The 22,802-nt window shown below is 43.3% G+C and overlaps 1 protein-coding gene across 2 annotated transcripts in view; it reads left to right on the top strand.

Annotated features, from left to right (window-relative positions):
* Positions 1-22,802, top strand: part of LOC140736710 (prostaglandin F2-alpha receptor-like) — a 47,293-nt gene that overhangs the window by 5,617 nt on the left and 18,874 nt on the right. The window contains exons 2-3 of one of the 2 annotated variants that reach the window (XM_073062564.1): positions 138-264; positions 4,988-5,839. In XM_073062564.1, coding sequence (XP_072918665.1) covers positions 5,039-5,839 — 801 coding nt within the window. In that variant the 5' untranslated portion in view covers positions 138-264; positions 4,988-5,038. The remainder of the gene's footprint in view (positions 1-137; positions 265-4,987; positions 5,840-22,802) is intronic. The other variant, XM_073062563.1, reaches the window with a different exon arrangement.

The following is a 22,802-nucleotide window of genomic DNA, read 5'->3' as shown; positions in this document are numbered from 1 at the left end:
CTGGAAATTCAAGCAACACACATGCTGGGGGAACTCAGCAGGCCAGACAGCATCTATGGAAAAGAGCAAACAGTTGATGTTTTGGTCCAGGGTAAGAAGATACACTGCTTACTCCGACTTCTCATCTTTTTTTCCAGTCCTGATGAAGAGTCTCGGCCCAAAACGTCAACTGCTTGCTCTTTACCATAGATGCTGCCTGGACTGCTGAGTTCCTGCAGCATTCTGAATGTGTTGCATAGGTTGTGGAATCAGCTCAGTGTTGTGGTGAGTAAAGTTATCCATGTCGGTTCTGGAGCCTGATGGTTGAGGGGTAATCTCTGTTCCTGAACCTGTGATGTGGGACTTAAGTCTGTTCTACCTGCTGCCCAATGAAGTGGGAAGAAGAGAAGATGGCCTGAATGATGGGTCCGTGATGATGGATGCTGCTTTCTTGTGGCAGTGCTCCTTGTAAATGTGCTCAGTGGTGGAGAGGGCTTTGTCTGTGATGGACTGTGCTGTGCCATCAATTTCTGTAGACCTTTCCATTCCTGGGCATTGATGTTTCCATACCAGGGTGTGATGCAACCTGCTAGGATACTCTCCAGTGTGCAACTACAGAAGTGTGTCAGAGTTTTTGGTGACCTGCTGAATCTACACAAACGTCTAGTAGACGCACTGCTCTAGCTTTTTTGTAATGGGGCTTGCCTGCTGGTCCCAGGACAGATCCTCTGCTATGTTAATGCTGAGGAATTTAAAGTTACTGACCATCTCTACCTCCGATCCCCTAATGAGGACTAGGCATGTATCGGCCTCCATCTTGGATCTGTGCTTGGCCAGAACTCTTCGGGTTCTGAGGGTTTACAAACCTCCGAGTATGGAAACTTCCCAATCCCGGTTCTTAGTGGCTAGATGCTTTAATGCATGTAAGTGTAAAGTTTCAGTTATGAGGAGGGGTTGGATGGGCTGGGCTTGTTTTCCTTGAAGTGGATTTCTGAACAGTTCATAAACCCATGAATAGCATCTCACTATTTCTCCTGGCACTGTTGTTAGTTTTTCATAACTTACAGTAATTTGAATGACTTGAACTGAACTGCTGCTGCAAAACAACAAATTCCATGACATACGTCAGTAATAATAAACTTGATTTTTCCTCTGCCAGCACTCCTGGCAGTGTGTTCCATCCACCCACCACTCTCTGTGTATAAAAAAAAAACAAACCAAACAGACCTACACTTGACATCGGCCCCCCCCCCAATACTTTCCTTTAATCACCATAAAATTATGTCTGCCTTTAAAAGCTATTTCCACCCTGGAGTAAGTCTTAGGCTGTCCAATCAAAAAATGCCTTTTTTGATATTGTATGTAGCCTCTCATCCTCCTTTGCTCCAAAGAGGAAAACGCTCTAGCTTGCTCAACTTCTCCTCATAAGACATGGTCTCTAATCTAGGTGTTTTCCTGGTAAATTTCCCCTGCACCCTCTCTAAAGCTTCCATATCCTTCCTCTAATGAGGCAACCAGAATTGAACACAATACTTTGTGTGGTCTGACAAGAGTGTTATAGAGCTGCAATCTATCCCCTTTGGTTCATGACTCTTGAACCAAGGGGATAACTTCACTAGCCCCACCATTAAAATGTTCCAATAACTTATGGACTCACTTTCAAAGAACCTTCATATCATGGTCTTGATATTGATTGCTTATTTAATATTATTTATTTCTTTTTTAAGATTTCTCATCCTCCTTTGTTCCAAAGAAAAAAGCCCTAGCTCACTCAACCCATCTTCATGAGACATGCTCTCTAATCCAGGCAGCATCCTGGTAAATCTTCTGTGCATCCTCTTTAAAGCTTCCACACCCTTCCTGTAAGGAGTCAACTGGAACTGAACACGATATACCAATGAATAAATAATCATTAAAATAAATTGCCAATTGCCAAGAGTCCAGCCCAAATCCTTGTGGTGTGAGACTAATAGCTTATGTTAACCTGAAAACAATTTTATTTTGAAACGTTACGGGAGTGTAACGTGTCTTGAGTAGGTCAGGCAGCACCTGTGGGAAGAGAAACTGTTGATGATTTAGGTCCATGACTCTTCATCACTGCTCTAGGCAGAATCAGGTAAAATATCACCAGTGTGTGTTGTGAAATTTGTTGACTTTGTGGCAGCAGTACAATGAAATACATAATAATAGAGAAAAAACTGTGAATTACAGAAAATATATATATATGAAACAGTTAAATTTAATAAGTAGTGCAAAAAGAGAAATAAAAAAAGTAGTGAGTTAGTGTTCATAGGTTCAATGTCCTTTCAGAAATTGGCAGAAGGGTAGAAGCTGTTTCTGAATTGTTGAGTGTGTGCCTTCAAGTTTCTGTACCTCCTTTCCCATCTGCCTATCATCTGGATCCACCTATTACCTGCCAGCTCTTGCTCTACCCCTTTCATTCACTCATTTTTTCCTTACAGAGGGAAATGTGGGTGCTTGGAATGGGCTGTCCAGGGTGGTGGTAGAGGAAGATACATTAGAGCCTTTTCAGAGATGTTTTGATGGTGTGACCAGGTGGAGATATGTCTCTACTTGGGAGGTGCAATGTGCTCTTTTCCTCTGCTAGCCTAATTTAGTTGACCAATTGATTAATAATTTAATTGGTTTTGGCACAACATTGTGGGCCAAAGGGCCGATTCCTGTGCTGTTCTGTTCTGTTTTCTTTATTCTGCCTATTGTCGCTAAATCTTTCAAAGTCAAAGTTGACTTTGTTGTCACCTGCACATGTCCATATACTGTATGCACCAGTGCAACGAGAAACACGTAAGATCATATAAGCAATGTTCACAAAAAATCACAAAGGATACACAATTTTTCACAAGAAGGAACAAAACTAGATCAAAGTGAAACAAAGTCTATTTTAGTGCAGCCTTATCAAAATGGTTATGGTGTTGCTAAATTGAGTGATTAGGGTTGTCCCAATTGGTTTAAGAACCAAATGGTGAGGAGAAGTAGCTGTTCTTGAACCTAGTGGTGTGGGACTCCCTGCCTGATGGTAGCTATAGGAAGATGGCCTGGTGTGTGGGGATTTGAGATACTAGATGTTGCCTTCTTGATGATGCTTCCAAAGGTGGGGTGGATGTGTCGGTATTGATTTATTATTGTCATATGTACCACGATACAGTGAAAAGCTTGACTTTCTTGCAAACAGTTCTTGCAGCCCAGATCATTACACAGTGTATTGACGCAGAACAGTAACGATGCAGAATGAAGTGTAACAGCTACAGAGGAAGGGCAGAATAACACACACAAAATGCTGGAGGAACTCAGCCGAGGAAGTGCAGTGTAGGTTCAAAGTACATTTATTATCAAAGTATGTATAAATTGTACAACTTTGAGATTCGCCTGCTTACAGGCAGCTACAAAACCTGAATGAACCCAATTTAAATAAAAAGACCAACACCCGATGTGCAGAGAGAGAAAAAAGAAAAATAAAGTGCAAGATCATAACAAGGGAAGATTGTGAGGTCAAGAGTCCATCCTACCATACAAAAGGTCCCTTCAAGAATTTGATAACAGTGGAGTAGAAGCGGCCCTTGAGCCTGGTGGTACATGCTTTTAGGCTTTTGTATCTTGGGCCTGATTGGAGAGTTGAGATGAGAGAATGTCCATGGTGGGTGGGGTCTTTGATTATGTTGCCTGTTTTACTGAGGCAGCAGGAAGTGTAGAGAGAGTCCGTAGAGGGTAGGCTGGTTCCTGAGCTCTGTATATTGTCCCTCTGCAGTTTCTTGCAGTCACATGCAGAGCAGTTGCTATACTAAGCTGTGCTGCATTTAGATAGTGCTTGTGATATATTGGGCAGAGTCCAGATGAAGGGTCTTGGCCTGAAATGTTGGTTGTCTATTTCCCTTCACAGATGTTGTCTGAGCTGACAAAAGGTAGTGGATACAGCCCGGTCCATCACAGCAAGCGTCCACCCCACCATTGAGCACATCTGTGAGGCGCACTGTCACAGGAAAGCATCATCAAAACCCCCCACCATCCAGGCCATGCTCCCTTCTCACTGCTACCATTGAAAAGGAGATATAGGAGCCTTAGGTTCCACACCACTAGGTTCAGGATTAGTTATTACTCCTCATCCATCAGGCTCAAGTTCAAATTTATTGTCATCTGACCGTATATCTATACAACCAAATGAAACAGCGTTCTGCTGGACCATGGTGCACCCATATCACACACAGCACATCAAACAACATATTAGCACAGATACGTTCATAAAATATAATTCAAAATGCATGTGAATTGGGAAGCACAGGTAAACAGCTCGCTGTCTTAGTGAAGAGAATTTGGTGGTGGCAGGGTATTCATTAGTCTCACAGCCTGAGGGAAGAAACTGTTACCCAGTCTGGCAGTCCTAGTCCTGATGCTCCTGTACCTCCTTCCTGATGCGAGTGGGTCAAGGAGATTGGGATGCGTGGTAGGGAACTCCGGAAACAGTGTGGATAACTTCACTCACCCCAACACTGAATTGATTTCACAACCTATGGGCTTTCAAGGGTTCTACAACTCATGTTCTCAATATTACTTATTTATTATTTTGTTTTTCTTTTTGTATTTGCACAATTTGCCTTCTTTTGCACATTGGTTGTTTGTCTGTCTTTGTTTGTATACAATTCTTCATTGATTCTGTTGTGTTTCTTTATATCTGTTTGAATGCCATCAAGAAAATGCATCTCGTGGTGTCAGGATCATATCACTAGCATTTGTTGTTTGTGGCAGCAGTAAATTGCAAGACATGATAATAAAACTATAAATTAAATTAAAAAAGTAGTGCAGAAAAGAGAAAAATAGTGAGGTAGTGTGCATGGGTTCATTTTGATAATAAATTTAATTTGAATTTTGAACTTCTAATCTTTGAGACTACAGAGCTGGTGTGTTGCTGAAGGTACCAACCAACACTCTGAAACAGGTCTTATTCTCACCCTTCTCCAATGCCAGGCTTGCTAACACTGTGTCTCACTTTCAGAGCCCTGGGCTGGAAGAATGCTGCAACATGGATTTTGGTGAACCACCCTGAATGGATCTCTTCCGAACAATGTCTGAGGCCAACATCAATTCTACTGATCCCAGCTCCAATAGATCTGTTTGTATGAAAAACTCTGTATCAGTCAGCTTCCCAATTATCTTCATGAGTGTAGGGATATTATCCAACAGCATTGCCTTTGTGATTCTGGTGAAGGCCTACAAAAGATTTCAGCAAAAATGGAGAGCTTCATTCCTCCTGTTTGCCAGCGGACTAGTCTTCACGGATTGCTTGGGACACCTCATCGCAGGGGCCATAACAGTCAGAGTGTATGCACTGGACAGGGACTGGCAGGAGCTTGACCCCTCTGGGTATCTCTGCTCTATTTTAGGGACCTGCATGGTTTTCTTTGGCCTCTCTGCCTTGTTCCTGGGCAGCATCATGGCACTTGAGCGGTGTCTCAAGATCACGCATCCTTTCCTTCACTCGACCAAGATGACCATCCGTTGCGCCAAGTTTATCCTGGGATTCACCTGGTTGTTCGCATTGTGCATCGCTCTGCTGCCCAACTTGAACTTCGGAGAATATACAGTTCAGTGCACCCTTACCTGGTGCTTTATGAAAACAAAAGACATCTCCTTTGGGAAAGAAAGTGGGATTCTGCTCCTGTTCTCCTTACTGGGGTTGAGCTCCCTTGGCATCTCCTTGATATGCAATACAATTAGTGGCATAACGTTGGTGAGAGCACGTGTGAAGAGCAAGTCCCACAGGAAAGGAAAGTCTCAGCATGTGGAAATGTTAGTACAGCTGGTGACCATTATGTGTGTCTCCTGTGTCTGCTGGGGCCCATTCTTGGTAAGATATTGTATCCTCTATTTCTAATCTTTTAAATATTAAGAGTTTGTCTCCAAATATTTATAAGCACTAAATATTTGACTCCAATTTTTTTCAATGGCTGCATAGTGTCCAAGAGAGTCAGAGTTATAATGGATGTCTATCATTATCCAACAATGACAGGAAACTTGTGCAGATTTTTTAAAGTGGGAAAAGCCATTGCACTGGGTCAGATCCACTCTCTCAGCCTCAGCACTCTGGGTCCAGTGGTGTTAGTGGTCATCAGATCTGGGTCTTGCTTGGTTACTGTGACAACCCTTTCTTCCTGTCATGACCTCTGCTCTCCACAGAGCTTGGCCAAACCGGTTTTCCTGGATCTCACTGTAGATCTCATTTGGCTGCTCTGTTGGAGCTGACTTCACGTGCTAGGATGGGCGTGTCCCTATCTCACTGGGGTATGAGGCCTGCTGGCTGCCCTCAGCTGGTTTAGCCCGCAGTACCAGGGTGTGGCTGCTGTTGCATGCAAACAGCTACTTGGGGCCACAGGTGAGAGTTAAGTGTCTGGTGGGGACCAAAGGTGAGTGAGCTGGAGGTGATATCCCTCCCAGGACACCCATACACCCTATACAGCATGGAAATAGTCCTTTCAGTTCTGGCTACCTCATTACAGAAGGACATGGAAGGAAAATCACCAAATTGGCAGTGACTATAACCAATTCCAGCTGATTCCCTGAACCAGTCTTTCCCACATGTTCATCATACGCAGCATAAATCAACTTCATCCGGATCTCATCCACATGGCTTTGTGCTATGCTATCTAGTTCTGCAGTTAGATCAGCTTTAAACATGTTCTCTGGTTTATTTTTGACTACTCTGTGAAGCAAACCACGAGTATGAAGTGACACACATTGGAAGATTGAACTTGAGGACAGTGACGATAGAAGGATTCTTAGCAGTGTGGAGGGACAGAGGAATATCAGGGCCCAAATCCATAGACCCTCATATGTGCCGTGCAAGTTGATCAGGTGGTTAAGAAGTCATATGGTGAGTTGCCCTTCATTAGTCAGGGGATTGAGTTCAAGAGCCAGCTCTATAAAACTCTAGTTAGACCACATTTAAATTATTGTGTTCAGTTCTGTTTGCCTCATTACAGTAAGGATATGGAAGTTTCAGAGGGGGCACAGAGGAGATTTACCAGGATGCTGCCTGGATTAGAGAGCATGTCTAACTGAGGAAAGGTAGAACAAGTTAGGGCTTTTCTCTTTGGAGTGGAGTTACAGAGAGTAGTGGATGTGTGGAATGCCTTGGCAGGGGTGGTTATAGAGGTAGAAACATTAAGGACACTGAAGAGACTCTTAGATAGGCACATGGATGATAGAAAAATGGAGGGTTATGTGGGAGGGAAGGTTTAGATTAACCTTTGAGTAGGTTAAAAGGTCAGCAGAAGGGCTTGTAGTGTGCTGCAGTTTTCAATGCTCCATATTGAATTCTGAATATGCGCAGACTAAATAATAGAACAAACTGAAGAATAGAACTTTATTGTATCAACGCCTTTTGCTGCTCAGAAAGTTATGTGGTTGAGGTAGTTGGTTTATAAACAAATATAATGTGTCTTGAGACTCCAAACAAGGGGAGGCTGTTGATAGTGGATGCTGGATTACAGGAGGGGTATTTCTAGAGTGCCGATGAGATGGCTTTTTAGAGCAGCTCGTGGTTGAGCCCACTAAAGGTTCAGCTATTCTGGATTGGGTGTTGTGCACTGAATCAGAATTGATTAGAGAGTTTAAGGTAAAATAACCCTTAGGGGTAAGAGATCATAATATCATCAAATTCACCCTGAAATTTGAGAAGGGGAAGCTAAAGCCAGATGTTTCAGTATTACAGTGGAGTAAAGGGAACTACAGAGGCATGAGAGAGGAGTTTGCCAGAATTGATTGGAAAAGAACACTGGCAGGGATGATGGCAGAGCAGCAATGGCTGGAATTTCTGGAAGCAATTTGGAAGGAACGGGATACATATGTTCCAAAGATGAAAGATGACACAACCATGGCTAACACATAAAGTCAAAGCCAACATAAAAGCCAAAGAGAGAGCATATAATATAATAAAGATTAAGGGAAGTTAGAGGATTGGGAAGATTTTAAAACCAACAGAAGGCAACTAAATATGTAATTAAGTTAAAGATGGAATACAACAATAAGGTAGATAATAATATTAAAGAGGATACCCAAAGTTTCTTCAGATACATATAGTGTAAAGGAGAGGGGAGAGTAGATATCAGACTGCTGGGAAAACAATGCTGGAGAGGGACAAGGAAATGGTGGACAAACTGAAAATGTATTTTGCATCAGTCTTCATTGTGGAAGACAACTAACAGTATGTTGGGAGTTTCAGGTGACAGGGGTCATGAAGTGTATGAAGTTACCATAACTAAAGAGAAGGTTCTTGGGAAACTGAAGGATCTGAAGGTAGATAAGTCATGTAGACCAGATGGTGTACACCTCAGGATTCCGAAAGAGGTGGCTGAAGAGATTGGGGAGGCAGTACTAATGATCTTCTGAGTCAGCAGGAGACGCTCATGGAGTGAGCATTGTTTCAGATTCGCTCCATAACCTTTACTTTTTTTAACCTATGATCACCCTTATTTAACTTACTTTTACCTGCACCAAAAGATTCTTGCTACTTTTTTGGACTTATCTTTAAGAGTTTATTGTGAATTTTTGAAGAAATGAATACAGAAATGGCTCCTAGATCTAAAGGGCGAGAACCTGGGAAAGATCCTAACGGGAACGGGAAGAAGAAAATGACCAATCCTAAGTGCACTGAATTGACTTATGAAATATTATTGGAGGTTTTAAATGAAAAATTTGAAGAACAACGACAAATTTTCAAACAAGATATAAAGGCTTTTCAAGATTATATGGATAAGACGGATTCAGTAGTTAACCAGCACCAAGTTCTAATCGCAACTTTGCAAGAGGACGCTCGGAAGCGAGACTTGATAATTGAAAAACTGGAGCAGAAATTACTTTCGACGATTAAACAGGTGGAAACACTTAAAGCCAAGAGTGTCGACTTTGAGAATCGGTCCAGAAGACAGAACTTACGCATACTTGGTCTCCCGGAAGGTATTGAACAAGGGGACCCCTCGAAGTACTTTGCTCAACTTTTAAAGGATGCGTTCCCTTCTGTATTCCCAGACAGTCCTCCATTACTTGATCGCGCTCACAGAATTATGCGTCGATCACCAAGTGCTTCAGCTAAACCACCGATTGTAATTGTCCGATTTCATTATGTGCATGTTAAAGAGCAACTTATTCGTGTGGCTCGGCGTGTAGGGATGGTCAAATTTCAAGAATTCAATTTTCGATTAGTGGAAGATTTTAGTCCAGAAGTAATGAAGGCAAGGCTTCTTTTTAAACCTCTGATGTCCGAATGTTATGAGAAAAATCTAAAACCTGCACTCTTATACCCTGCGAAGTTCAGAATATCGCCTCCCAATGCATCTCAGCATGTTTTCTTTTCTACATCTGAAGTGAGAAGCTTTTTGAATGAGAACCTCCCTACTGCTACGGATTCTCATCTCTAATAAATGAGTGATTTTGATCGTTGTAAGATGGGTTTTGTTTCCAAAACCAGATTTTGTTTCTGGCTATTGGTGTAGGTTTACTCTATATTTTATACTCTAATTAAAGTTTTTTTTCGACATACTAATCTTTTTATTTTACTTACTTCAACCACTGTACTTTATCTTTGGTCATTATTATTAATCCTTTGAAGGCGAGTTTTTTTTTACTAAGATGGCGGTTTCTTTAAAATATTTTTGGCTTTTTTTAATTTCGCCTTTTTTCCTCTCGTCTTCTTCCTATAATGCATTTCTTATCACAGTTTAAATTTTTTTTTGGTTTGTTTGGGTTTTAACCCGATTTATAAGTTACTAGTGATTATATTCTTTTTGTTTTTTTTACTACCAATTATATTAAGAAGTTTGGGTTTAGTATAGTGATTATTATTTCTTTAGAGTTTGGGTGGATCTTTTTTATCCTTTATATAAGGAGTTGTCTTCTGCTGATATGGGGGTAGATTTAGTTTCATTTCTCCTTTTTCCCAGCCTTTTCCTGGCTGGGGAGATCTTTCTCTTCTTGGGTGGGGGGTGGTTTTCTTTTTCTAAATCTTATGTTCTTTACACCAGTTTTTTTTAGTTTCTTCATTTGGGCTGATTTTAAACTACTAAAATGTCCGCGATGTCATCACTTCTGGGTCCGCCCCTTATTTTTGTTCCTCTTCCGGGTGCATGAGTTCATAATTTGGTTAACCCTTTATATACCAAAGGGTTGATTTAGAAATATGGCTCAGACCATTAATTTTGTCTCTTGGAATACTAATGGCTTAAACCATCCGATTAAACGGAAAAAGATTTTCAAAGTATTCCAAAGACTTAATGCTCATATTATTTTTGTACAAGAAACTCATGTGAGGAAAGAGGACAATTATCACTTTTTTAGGTTTTGGAGGGGTCAACAGTACCATTCGAATTCGAATGCTAAAGTAAAGGGAGTTTCAATTTTTATTGACTCCCCTATTGCATTTGTCCAACACGACATCTTTTCGGATCCGAATGGTAGATTTTTGTTAATTAATAGCTTTTTAACAAAAAGGTTGCTATGGTTAATGTTTATGCTCCAAATGTGGATTGTCCTGATTTTTTTAAGTCCTTATTTACTTCTCTACCTAATCTAAATGAATATAAGTTAATAATGGGTGGTGACTTTAATTGTTGTTTAAATCCTTTGTTGGACAAATCTATATCTACTCAGACGTTACCTAATAAGTCGGCCACTTATATTAACTCTTTTTTGACTGATAATGGAATTTTTAATATTTGAAGATTTCAGCATTCTAAGGACAAAGAGTTTTCATTTTTCTCACATGTTTATCAATCCTACTCGAGAATTGATTTTTTTTAATTGACTCTTGTTTTATTCCATCGGTAATTGGTTGTAATTATGATATTATAGCCATCTCTGACCATGCTCCATTAAAACTTTCTATTAAATTTATGGATACAGCTTCTAGTGCTAGACAATGGTGACTTGATTCTACCTTACTGCAAGATCTGGATTTTATTAAATTTATGAAGGAACAGATTGATTTCTTCTTTTCAACTAATTCCACGGATGATATTTCTTGCGGAATACTTTGGGACACTTTTAAAGCATATATACGTGGACAGATTACCTCCTACTCTGTTGGTCTGAGAAAACGCATTAAGAAGGAAACTCTTTTATTGGTTGATAAAACTAATGATCTTCCAAGGATCACTAGATTCTGGAATGGTTCTTGAAAACTGGAAAATTTGAAAATGTCACTCCACTCTTCAAAAAGGGAGCGAGTCAGAAGAAAGGAAATTATAGGCCAGTTAGTCTGACCTCAGTGGATGGGGAGATGTTGGAGTTGATTTTCAGGATGTGGTCTCAGGGTACTTGGAGGCACATGATAAAATAGGCCGTAGTCAGCATGGTCTCCTTAAGGGAAAATCTTGCCTGACAAATCTGTTGGAATTCTTTGAAGAAATAAAAAGTAGGATAGACAATGGAGAATCTGTTGGTATTGTGCACTTGGATTTTCAGAAGCCCTTTGACAAGGTGCTACACATGAGGCTGCTTAACAAGTTAAGAGCACATGGTTTTACAAGAATGATTAAAGCAGTGGTTGATTGGCAGGAGGCAAAGAGTGGGAATAAAGAGAGCCATCTCTGGTTGGCTGCCAGTGACTAATGGTGTTCCACAGGTCTGTGTTGGGATTGCTTCTTTTTACGTTATATGTCATTGACTTGGATGACAGAATTTACGGCTTTGTTGCAATGTTTGCAGATGATACAAAAATAGGTGGAGGGGCAAGTAGGTTTGAGGAAATAGAGAGGCTACAGAAAGACTTAGACAGATTAGGAGAATAGGCAAAGAAACGGCAGATGAAATACAGTGTCAGAAAGTGTATGGTCATGTACTTTGGTAGAAGAAGTAAAAGGGTAGACTCTTCTAAATGGAAAGAAAATTCTCAATTCTGAGGTGCAGAGGGACTTGGGAGTCCTCATGCAGGGTTCCCTAAATGTTAATTTGCTGGTTGAGTCAGTGGTGAGGAAAGCAAATGTGAAGTTAGTATTCATCTCAAGAGGACCAAAATATAAAAGCAAGGATGCAAAGTTGAGGCTTTATAAAGTACTGGTGAAGCCTCACTTGGAGTATTGTGAGCAGTTTTGGGCCCCTTATCTTAGAAAGGATGTGCTGACATTGGAGAGGTTCAAAGGATGTTCATGAAAGTGATTCCGGGATTGAAGAGTGTTTAACGTATTCTCTGGAATTCAGAAGAATGACGAGTAACCTTATTGAAGCTATCAAATGTTGAAAGGCCTTGATAGAGTGGATATAGTGAGGATGTTCCCATGGTGGGGGAGTCTAAGACCAGAGGATACAGCTTCAGAATAGAGGGGTGTCCTTTTGGAATGGAGTTGAGGAGGAATTTATTTAACCAGAGAGTGGTAAAACTGTGAAATTTGTTGCCATGTGTGGAAGTCGAGACAAAGTCATTAGGTATATGATTGTTTACTGGTCAGGGCATGAAGTGATACAGGGAGAAGGCAGGAGATTGGGTCTGCGAGGAAAATTGGGTCAGCCATGATGTAATGGCAAAGCAGACTTGATGGGCCAAATAGCTTAGTTCTGCTCCCAAGTCTTATGGTCTTATGGTATATTTAAGGCAGAGGTTGATAGAATTTTGATTGGTCAGCGCATGAAGGTATATGGGGAGAAGGCAGGAGATTGGGGCTGAGAGGAAAAATGGATCAGTCATGATGAAATTATGGAGCAGACTCAATGGGCAAAATGGCCTAATTATGCTCTATATCATATTGTCTTATGGTTTTATGCAACAGTAAGACCTTAGTGAATCAGCTGAAAGAAAATAATTATTCCTGCACTGCCCTACACAAGCTTAGGACTTCTCAAATTATTTTCCAGTGAATGAAACACCCTGCTTTCTGGGTTTAATAGAGGAAATTCTGTGGTCCTTTTATGGCTTTGGGCCTTTATTCATAGGAATTCAGAAGAGTGAGGGGTGGCCTCATTGAAACCTATTGAATGGTGAAAGGCCTTGAAGGAGTGGATGTAGAGAGGATGTTTCCTATGATGGGACTCTCTAAGACCAGAGGACACAGCTTCAGAATAGAGGGGAGTCCTTTTTGAACGGAAATGAGGATGAATTTCTTTAGCTAGAGAGTGGTGAATCTGTGGAGTTCAATGCCACAGGCAGCTGTGGAGGCCAAGTCTTTATATATATTTAAGACAGAGGTTGATAGATTCTTGATTGGTCAGGGCATGAAGGGATACGGGGGGAAGGCAGGAGATTGGGGCTGAGTAAAAATGGATCAGCCAAGATGAAATGGTGGAGTAGACGCAATGAACCAAATGGCCTAATTCTGCACCTATATTTTATGGTCTTATATACAACCCTGAGATTCACCTTCTTGCAGGCATTTGCAGAACAAAATACAACAGAATCCAGAATAAAAACCCACTCAGCAAAGACTGACAAAAAGTATCCAACGTTTGAAAAGAAAAAATAGGGCAAACAATAAAAACGTAAACTAAGTAAACTGAATATGAACTGCAGAGTGAGTCCACAGCCACAGACCAGTTCAGCCCTAAGGCGAATCAAGGGGCAATCCGCTGGCTGCAGGCCGCAGTTGTGGAGGCGAGCGAAGCCAGTCCAGGAGCTCACTGGTCATCGACGCCTTAATCTTTTAATCTGGTTTAGCGGTTAAATTTGCTATATATTGTTCTTCACTCTCCGGCCTTGTCACAATGTGGAGGGGCAAGAATGCTGGAGGAGGACCCAAGTGCAGGACACAAGCACGTTTTGTAAGGTTAACTAAATAGAGTTTATTACTATTGACAAGGAGAGCTGTGATGCAAGGATAGAACAGAGAGAAATTAAGGAGCGCAAAGAGCAAGCAGGAATAGGCGTAATAGACGAGGACTCAGGCCTGGGACTAGGCTGGGACTTAGGGTCTGGGGGCCAGGACTTGGAGCTCGGAGATCAGAGACAGGATTCGGAACCCGGACCTTGGACCCGGACTGGACTTGGACACAGAGCCAGGACTTGATACTTGGAACACCAGAGCCAGGAGGATAGAACAGAGAGAAATCAAGGAGAGCAAAGAGCAAGCGGGAATAGGCGTAATAGACGAGGACTCAGGCCTGGGACTAGGCTGGGACTCAGGATCTGGGGCCAGGACTTGATACTTGGAACACCAGACACAGAGCCGGGACCCCTCCTTAGGAACAGGATGTAGGGCCGGGGCTTTACACAGAGTCAGGACCCCTCCTTGGGGACAGGACATAGGGCCGGGACTCATACACGGAACACAAACGACAGTCCATTTGAGTAGTGGCAAACGGCCTGCCTACTGAGTTGGATATGAGACCACACAACAATGGACGGTACTATAACTGGGCCCAAGTTTGTTCCAAGCAGCGGGAGCTCTTGACTCACCCTGGCGAGTTAACCCTGCCCTGACCCTCTCTGGCAAGGGAAGGTGGCTTGCTGGCACTTGCTTTGGGAGGAGTCTTGGCTTGCTCTGGCAAGAAACTTAGTTGGCTCCGGCTAGATGACTTTGGCTCGCACCGGCTTCGGTGACTTCGTTAACGCTCCATAACGCTCTCGCCCCGAACGGCTGAAGCCGGACATTTATAAACTGCCTGTTTGGTCGAGAGTAAATTGCCTTCAATCACCAAGCCTGAGGGACACGGGAAAACAGGGAATTAAAGGGAAACAAGGAGTCAACGGTCCGGATCGTAACACAAACTAGATAAATTTAAAGGGAACCCAATCCGGACCATGACAGGCCTGGGCCCCAACACTTCAATCTGGCTGAAGTCTGCCCTAGCAACAGTGAGCATTGGTGTGCCTGGATTCTTGGAAGTCCAGTTTACTGAATCCTTCAGATGACTGCAAAAATGCCAGATCGTTCAGACGGTTCAAAAGCACAGTGGCCGAAGGAAAATTGCAGCCTATGGATTGCAGTGGTTGTAGTCTAGAAGAGGTATATTTAGTAGAATAGCTAATAGTTTTGTGAGCTGCCTGTAAAACATTGCCCTGTATCATCAGCTCCATCTTAAACATTAAATGGTGGGTTGTCTTTTTTATAGCTGATAGTGATGCAGGTGGATGCTTTCCTGGTGTCATGGATTATTGATTACCTGATTGGCAGACCACAGTTCGTGCGCTTGCAACACTGTGTGTCAGACAGAGTGGTCAGCAGCACTGGGGCTCCACAGGGGACTGTCCTGTCTCCCTTTCTCTTCACCATCTACACCTCGGACTTCAACTACTGCACAGAGCCTTGCTATCTTCAGAAGTTTTCTGATGACTCTGCCATAGTTGGATGCATCAGCAAGGGAGATGAGGCTGAGTACAGGGCTACGGTGGGAAACTTTGTCACATGGTGTGAGCAGAATCATCTGCAGCTTAATGTGAAAAAGACTAAGGAGCTGGTGGTGGACCTGAGGAGGGCTAAGGCATCAGTGACCCTTGTTTCCATCCAAGGGGTCAGTGTGGACATAGTGGAGGATTACAAATACCTGGGGATACGAATTGACAATAAACTGGGCTGGTCAAAGAACACTGATGCTGTCTACAAGAAGAGTCAGAGCCGTCTCTATTTCCTGAGGAGACTGAGGTCCTTTAACATCTGCCGGACGATGCTGAGGATGTTCTATGAGTGTGTGGTGGCCAGTGCTATCATGTTTGCTGTTGTGTGCTGGGGCAGCAGGCTGAGGGTAGCAGACACCAACAGAATCAACAAACTCACTCGTAAGGCCAGTGAAGTTGTGGGGGTGGAACTGGACTCTCTGACGGTGGTGTCTGAAAAGAGGATGCTGTCCAAGTTGCATGCCATCTTGGACAATTTCTCCCATCCACTCCATAATGTGCTGGTTAGGCACAGGAGTACATTCAGCCAGAGACTCGTTACACTGAGATGCAACTGAGCGTCATAGGAAGTCATTCCTGCCTGTGGCCATCAAACTTTACAACTCCTCCCTCAGAGTGTCAGACACCCTGAGCCAATAGGCTGGTCCTGGACTAATTTTCATTTGGCATTATTTACTTATTATTATTTAATTATTTATGATTTTATATTGCTATATTTCTACACTATTCTTGGTTGGTGCGACCATAAAGAAACCCAATTTCCCCGGCATCAATAAAGTATGTCTGTCTGTCTGTAATTATTTTCACGAAACTTCAGTTCATTCAGGCAGCTGCTTAATCGGGCCAAAATATACTTGTTCTGATGTGTCCCAATTAAACAGAATCTACTTTATTTTCATACATTTCTTAGTGTAATTTATAGTTTAAAAAAACTGCTCTTTCATGCTGCCGCAAAACAACAAAATTTCATGACGTGATATTAAACCTAATTCTGAGGCAAAAAAAAGTGAAATTTGATCCAAGTTGCAACTTAATTCAGATATTTACTCATGGAATATATAACAGGTTTTTCAACCTACCTGCCACAGAGTCATAGAACACTACAACACTGAAACTAGCCCTTTGGCCCATCTAGTTGGTGCTGAACAGTTAATTGGCCTGCTCCCAGCAGCCTGCACGAGGACCATAGCCCTCCATACCCCTCCCATCCATTTACTCATCCAAACTTCTAACTGTTGTGATCGAACGCGCATCCTCCACTAAACCAATGGCACCAATTTAAAACAGCAACACGAGAGTTTGCAATTGCTGGAAATTCAGAGCAACACACACAAAGTGCTGGGGGAACTCAGCAGGTCGCCAAGAAGGGGAATAAACAGTCATTGTTTTGGGTAGGACCTTCATCAGGACTAGAAAGGAAGGGGGCCAGAAAGGAAGCCAGGAGGAAAAGGTGGGGGGAGGAGTATAAGTTAGAAGGTGAAAGGGAGATTGGGTGAGGTGGGTGGGTGAAGGGGGAATGAAGTGAGAAGCTGGGAGGTGATAGGCTGAAATGGTTAAGGGCGGAAGAAGAAGAAATTTAATAGGAGAGGAGAGTGGACCATGGGGGGAAAGGGAAGGAGGAAGGGAACAGAGGGAGATGATGGGCAGGTGAGGAGGAGGGGTGAGAGGGGATCTAGAATTAGGGCTGAACAAAGAGAAAAAGGATGAGGGCAGAGAAATAACTGCAAGTTAGCGAAATTGATGTTCATGCCATTGGTTTTGAGGCTACCAGACAGTATCCCAAGTATCTTAAAAATATTAAGACTATAAGACATTGGAGCAGAATTAGGCCATTCATCCCATCAAATCTGCTTTGCCATTCCATCATGGTTGATTTATTTTTGCTCTCAAACCCATTCTCGGCCTCCACGACCATTTTTGGCAAAGAATTCCACCTTCTGGCTAAAGAAATTCCTCTTCATTTCTACTGTTCGCAATGGCAATATTCTGCAAACAACTGTATAACGTCTCTGGGTGACATGGTACACTGCAGTTAGCGTAATTCAGATTCAGATTTGGATTCAGTTTATTGTCATTTAGAAACCACAAATGCAATGCAGTTAAAACTGAGACAGCATTCCTCCAGAATGATATCTCAAAAGCATATGACAAAACAGACTACACCAGAAAATCCACATAACGTTTGGCAATCCCCAATCCAGAGTCCGGAGAGGATGCTGTGTATTAATATCGTACTATCATCTTAGCAAGTTCCCAGGAAAGGAGATCCAATCACACCAGACAAAACAAGACCAAAAACTAAAGCTACAAGACCTGCCCAAAACCACATAGTTACAACAGTGCAAACAACAGCATAATTGATAAAAAACAGACCATGGGCACAGTAAAAATAGTCCAAAGGTGTTAAAGGACTATAATTTCAAAAGAAATCACCACACAGTTTCCACTAGTCCCCAGGGTCCCGACAGACTCGCCATCCCACGCCGGCGGCAGAAGGGAATACCCCCGCTATGGACTTCCACAACACCGCCCGACTCAGCCTCGCAGACGCAGCCCACACCGAAAGCGACCTGACCGCAGCGGACTCCGAGTCCGTTGAACCTCCGAGCCGACGACCATCCCCTCCGGCACAGCTCCTCCGAGCACCATCGTCTGCCGAACGTATTAAGACGCCCCCGCCAACGGCCATCGGCAACGTGACCCCGAGGACTGGGGGCCTGTTCTTCCCAGCAGAGTCCCGGACCTCACAGCAGCAGCAGCAACGAAGAAGGTCTTCCTAGAGATTTCCAGATGTTCCTCCGTGCTCCCACGTCTGTTTTCAATCGACTATGATTGCGCACGGCACCCCGCTTCACAAATAACAGATAATCAGCTCCGGAGTGGCCGCTGCAAGCTGCGTCGCACCGCCATCTTGGATCACCATCATTATATATATATGGCTAGTATAGCGCCAGAAACGAGTGATCACTGTTCAATTCCTGCCGTTGCCTTTATGGGGTTAGTATGTTCTCCAAGTGGCTGTGTGCATTTTCTCTGGCTGCTCCGCCTTCCACCCACATTATGAGTTGTGGGCTAATGAGTTGTGGGCATGCGATTTTGGCGCCTGGAGCACAGTGACACTTGTGGAACACTTGATGCAAAGTGACGCATTTCACTACATGCTTTGTTTTACATGCGACAAATAGAGTTAATTCTTTATCTTTTTTGAATGATCTGCCTTTGAATTATATCACTGGTAGTCAGCCATGTGGGCTCAATTCCCAGACTGAGGATTGAACCCAGAATGTCTGACTCATTTCTGTCGATAAATCACTACTCCAGGTTGACAGATTATATGCCTAACTATCTCGAAATGTTGTACTCATCTTTACGGTCAGTGATGATGCGTCATTAACCAGTTTACCATGAAAACTCCTGGTAGTTAATGCTTGGTGATGGGGCGATTTCGATGGGGTTTCAGCTTCAGAGTTAAAATCGGAACTCAGGGTTCTTTGAGTTTAATGAATAATGTATTTCTTGTACCTCAAGTCCCAGAAGGAGACAAAAGTGAGATTTTAGATTGCGTACAGAGTGTAACGGAGGTAAAGAAGTGTCCTAATGAAGGGTCTCTGTCCAAAATGTTGAGTGCTGACCCCACTCCATGATGCTGCCTGCCTTATTGAGTTCCTCCAGCACTGCTCAAGATTTCCAGCATCTGCAGAACCTCTTGTGTTAAAGGGAGATTCATGTCAGTGCTCTCATGAGAAGCGTTTGATGCCTCTGGGCCTGTACTTGCTGGAGTTTAGAAGAATTTTAGGGGAACCGAAAGGAAGTTCTGTGGGCGAGAATGAGATTCCTGGATGGTAAGTTGTCAACCAGGTGCCAGGGTTCAGGACACCTCGGATCGAGTCCTCAGCATTGTTGAGTGGGATGGTGGGCAGCCAGAGGTCATCGTCCATGTAGATACCAATGACGTAAGTAGAAAGAAGGACGAGGTTCTGCAAAGTATGTTCAGGACCTGCAGGATTGTGACCTTAGGATTGCTTCCCATGCCATGTGCTAGTGAGGCCAGAAATAGGAGAATCTTACAGCTTAACACGTGACTAAGGAGTTGGTGTAGGAGGGAGGTCTTCAGATTTTTTAGGTCATTGAGCTGTTTTCAAGGGAAAGCAAGATCTGTGCAGAAAAGGTGGCTTGCACCTAAACTGGAGGGTGACAAGTATCCTAGTGGAAAGTTTGCTACTACCGCATGGGGGGGGGGGAGGTGTGGTGGGAGTTTGGTGGGCTATTAAACTAGAGTTTCGGGGGGTGGGAACCAGAGTGCCAGAACAGATAGTGGAGAAGTTGTGGAGACAGATGTTTAAGATCTCAGAGAGAGTCAGGAATCAAAAGGTTGTGCATGATGCAACTAATGTCCTGAGCTGCATATATTTCAATGCAAGAAGTAATGTAGGAAAGGCAGATAAGCTCCAGACGTGACAGAGCAGAAGGGATTAATGTGGGAAACATGGTGTTACTAGTCAGAGAAAATGTCATGCCAATGCTCAGTCAGGACAGACTGGAGAACATGTTTAGTGAGTCTTTATGGGTGGAAGTAAGGAATAAGAAAGGTATGACCACATTAAGGGGGCTTTATTAGAGACCACCCAAAAGTCCGAGAGAAACAAATTTGTAGAGAGATCACATACTGTTGCAAGAAACACCCATACTGTAAAAGGACTAAATGGGATAGGGTTTGTCAAATGTGTTCAGGAAACTTTCCCTAATCTGTACATAGAATCAGTCTAGTCACCATGGGCTCAACTTCACTGCTGAGCAGGTGAGAAGGGCTCTGGGGAAGCTCGGACAGGGCAAAGCATTGGGGCTGGATGGTGTGAACCCCAGGGTCCTACAGGGTTGTGCTGAGCAGCTGTGTGGAGTTCTCCAGTGCATTTCCAGTCTGAGTCTCAGCCTGGAAAGGGTCCCGACTGTGTGGAAAACATCATGTATGGTCCCAGTACCCAAGAAGGGCCAACCGAAAGCCCTGAATGACTACCGTCCGGTGACTTTGACCTCACACATCATGAAGACCCTAGAGAGGCTGGTCCTGGCTCACCTCCAACCCTTGGTCAGATCAGCCTTTTAAACCCCTGCAGTTTGCCTACCAGGAACACATTGGAGTCGATGATGCTGTCATCTAGCTGCTGGACGGAGCCGACTCCCATTTGGATAAGCAGGGCAGCACGGAGAGGGTCATGTTTTTTGATTTCTCAAGTGTCTTCAATACCATCCAGCCCTCATTGCTGGGGAAGAAGCTCCGTTCAATGTCGGTTCACATTTCCATTGTATCCTGGATAATGGACGACCTGACTGGCAGACCACAGTTTGTGCGGCTTCAGAGCTGTGTGTCAGACATGGCTGTAAGCAGCACTAGGGCCGCACAGGTGACTGTATTGGCTCACTTCTTTTTTACCCTGTCTACCTTGGACTTTAGATACAACACTGAGTCATATCATCTGCAGAAAGTTTCTGGTGACTCAGCAATAGTTGAGAGAATTGAAGGATGAGTACAGGGCCCTGGCGGAGGACTTTGTCAAATGGTGCAAGCTGAATCATCTGCAGCTCAACATAGTTAAGACAAAGGAAGTGGTGATGGATTTTAGGAAGACTAAGCCTGCATTGAACATAGAACATGGGTATCTACTGCTCATTACGAGCCATTCGACCCACAATGTTATGCCGACCATGTAACCCAATCTAGAGACTGCCTAGAGTTTCCCCAGCACATAGCCCTCTATTTTTCTAATCTCCATGTCCCTAGCTAAGAGGCTCTAAAAAGACCCTATTGTGTCCGCTTCCACCACTACCGCCAGCAGTGCATTCCACACACCCACCACTCTCTGTGTGAAAGACTTACCCCTGACATCTCCTTGGTACCTATGTCCATTGCTCCCTGTTACTATTGATGGTAAAGACATGGATGTGGTGAGGACCTATAAGTACTGGAGGGTGCACTTGGATGATGAACTTGAGTGGAACACCAACACGGAGGCTGTGTAAAAGAAGGACCAGAGTTGCCTCTACTTGTTGAGGAGACTGGGGTCCTTTAGAATATGCAGACCTCTCCTTCATGTGTTCTACCAGTCTGTTGTTGCCAAAACAATCTTCTATGCGGTGGTGTGCTGAGGCAATGGCATCAACATCGGTGATGCCAACTGGCTTAATAAACTGATTAGAAAGGCTGGCTCTGTTATAGGAGTCAAACTGGACACACTGGAGGCTGTGGTAGAACAAAGGACCCTACAGAAAATCCTGGCAGTTCTGGACAATGTTTCTCACCCTCTGCATGCCACCTTGGCTGAACAGAGGAGCACTTCTAGTAGCAGACTAAGACAACTGCGCTGCTCCAAAGAGCGATAAATGAGGTCATTTTTACCCTCAACCATTAGGCTTTATAATGAGTCAACCTGTAACCGGGGAAGTAATGACCCCCTCTTGCTAGACTGTTTGTGGTAACTTTTTTTTTGTTCTTTCTACTTCTCTTCTAATATTTAAATCTGTGCACTTGTAATGCTACTGTGATAGAGTAATTTCCTTTGGGATCAATGAAGCGTCTATCTATCTAGAAGAGATAGATAGAATGAGACAGGGCAGGTGACAGAAGTCTGTGTAGGGGAACACTTTGCATTGAGTGATCACAATGCTATTTGTTTCAAGGTAATTATGGAAAAGGGTAGGTCTGGTCCTCAGGTTGAGATTCTAAATTGGAGAAAGGCCAATGTTGACAGTAAGGATCTAGCAAATGTTAATTGGGACAGGCTGTTACTGGCAAAGGTGTATTTCGTAATTGGGAGGCTTTCCAAAGTGAAAGTTTGAGAATACAAAGCATGTATATGCATGTTATAATAAAGGGCTAGGCTTGCAGGTTTAGGGAACCTCGGTTTTTGAGAGATATTGAGGGCCTGGTTAAGTAAAAAAGGTGTATTGCTAGTATAGACAGGTGGGAAGAAATGAGGTGCGTATGGGGTATAAGAAATACAAGAGAACACTTAAATAAATCAGGAGGGCTAAAAGAAGGCACAAGGTTGCTGTAGCAGACAAGGCGAAGGAGAATCCAGATGGAATTTGATGAAGGCAGGCAGTGAATGTTGTCTACATGGAATTCAGCAAGGCATTTAACAAGGTCCAACACAGGAGGTTGGTCAAGAAGGTTCAATCATTTGGCATCCATAATGTGGTAGTAAATTGGATTAGACACTGGCATCGCAGGAGAAGCCAGAGAGAGGTATTAGATGATCGCCTCTCTGACTCCAGAGGTCTAGTCATAGAAACATAGAAAACCTACTGCAGAATATAGGCCCTTCAGCCCATGATGCTGTGCCGAACCTGTACTTATTTTAGAAATCACCTAGGGTTACCCATAGCCCTCTATTTTTCTAAGCTCTTTGTCATTGGGTATATTTAAAGCAAAGGTTGATAGGTTCTTGATTAGTCAGTGAGTCAAAGGTTATGAGGAGAAGGCAGGAAAGTGGGGTTG

This window comes from Hemitrygon akajei, chromosome 12, assembly GCF_048418815.1.
Source record: "Hemitrygon akajei chromosome 12, sHemAka1.3, whole genome shotgun sequence".
NCBI classification, from domain to species: Eukaryota; Metazoa; Chordata; class Chondrichthyes; order Myliobatiformes; family Dasyatidae; genus Hemitrygon; species Hemitrygon akajei.
This window is presented reverse-complemented; position numbering and strand designations above follow the sequence as displayed.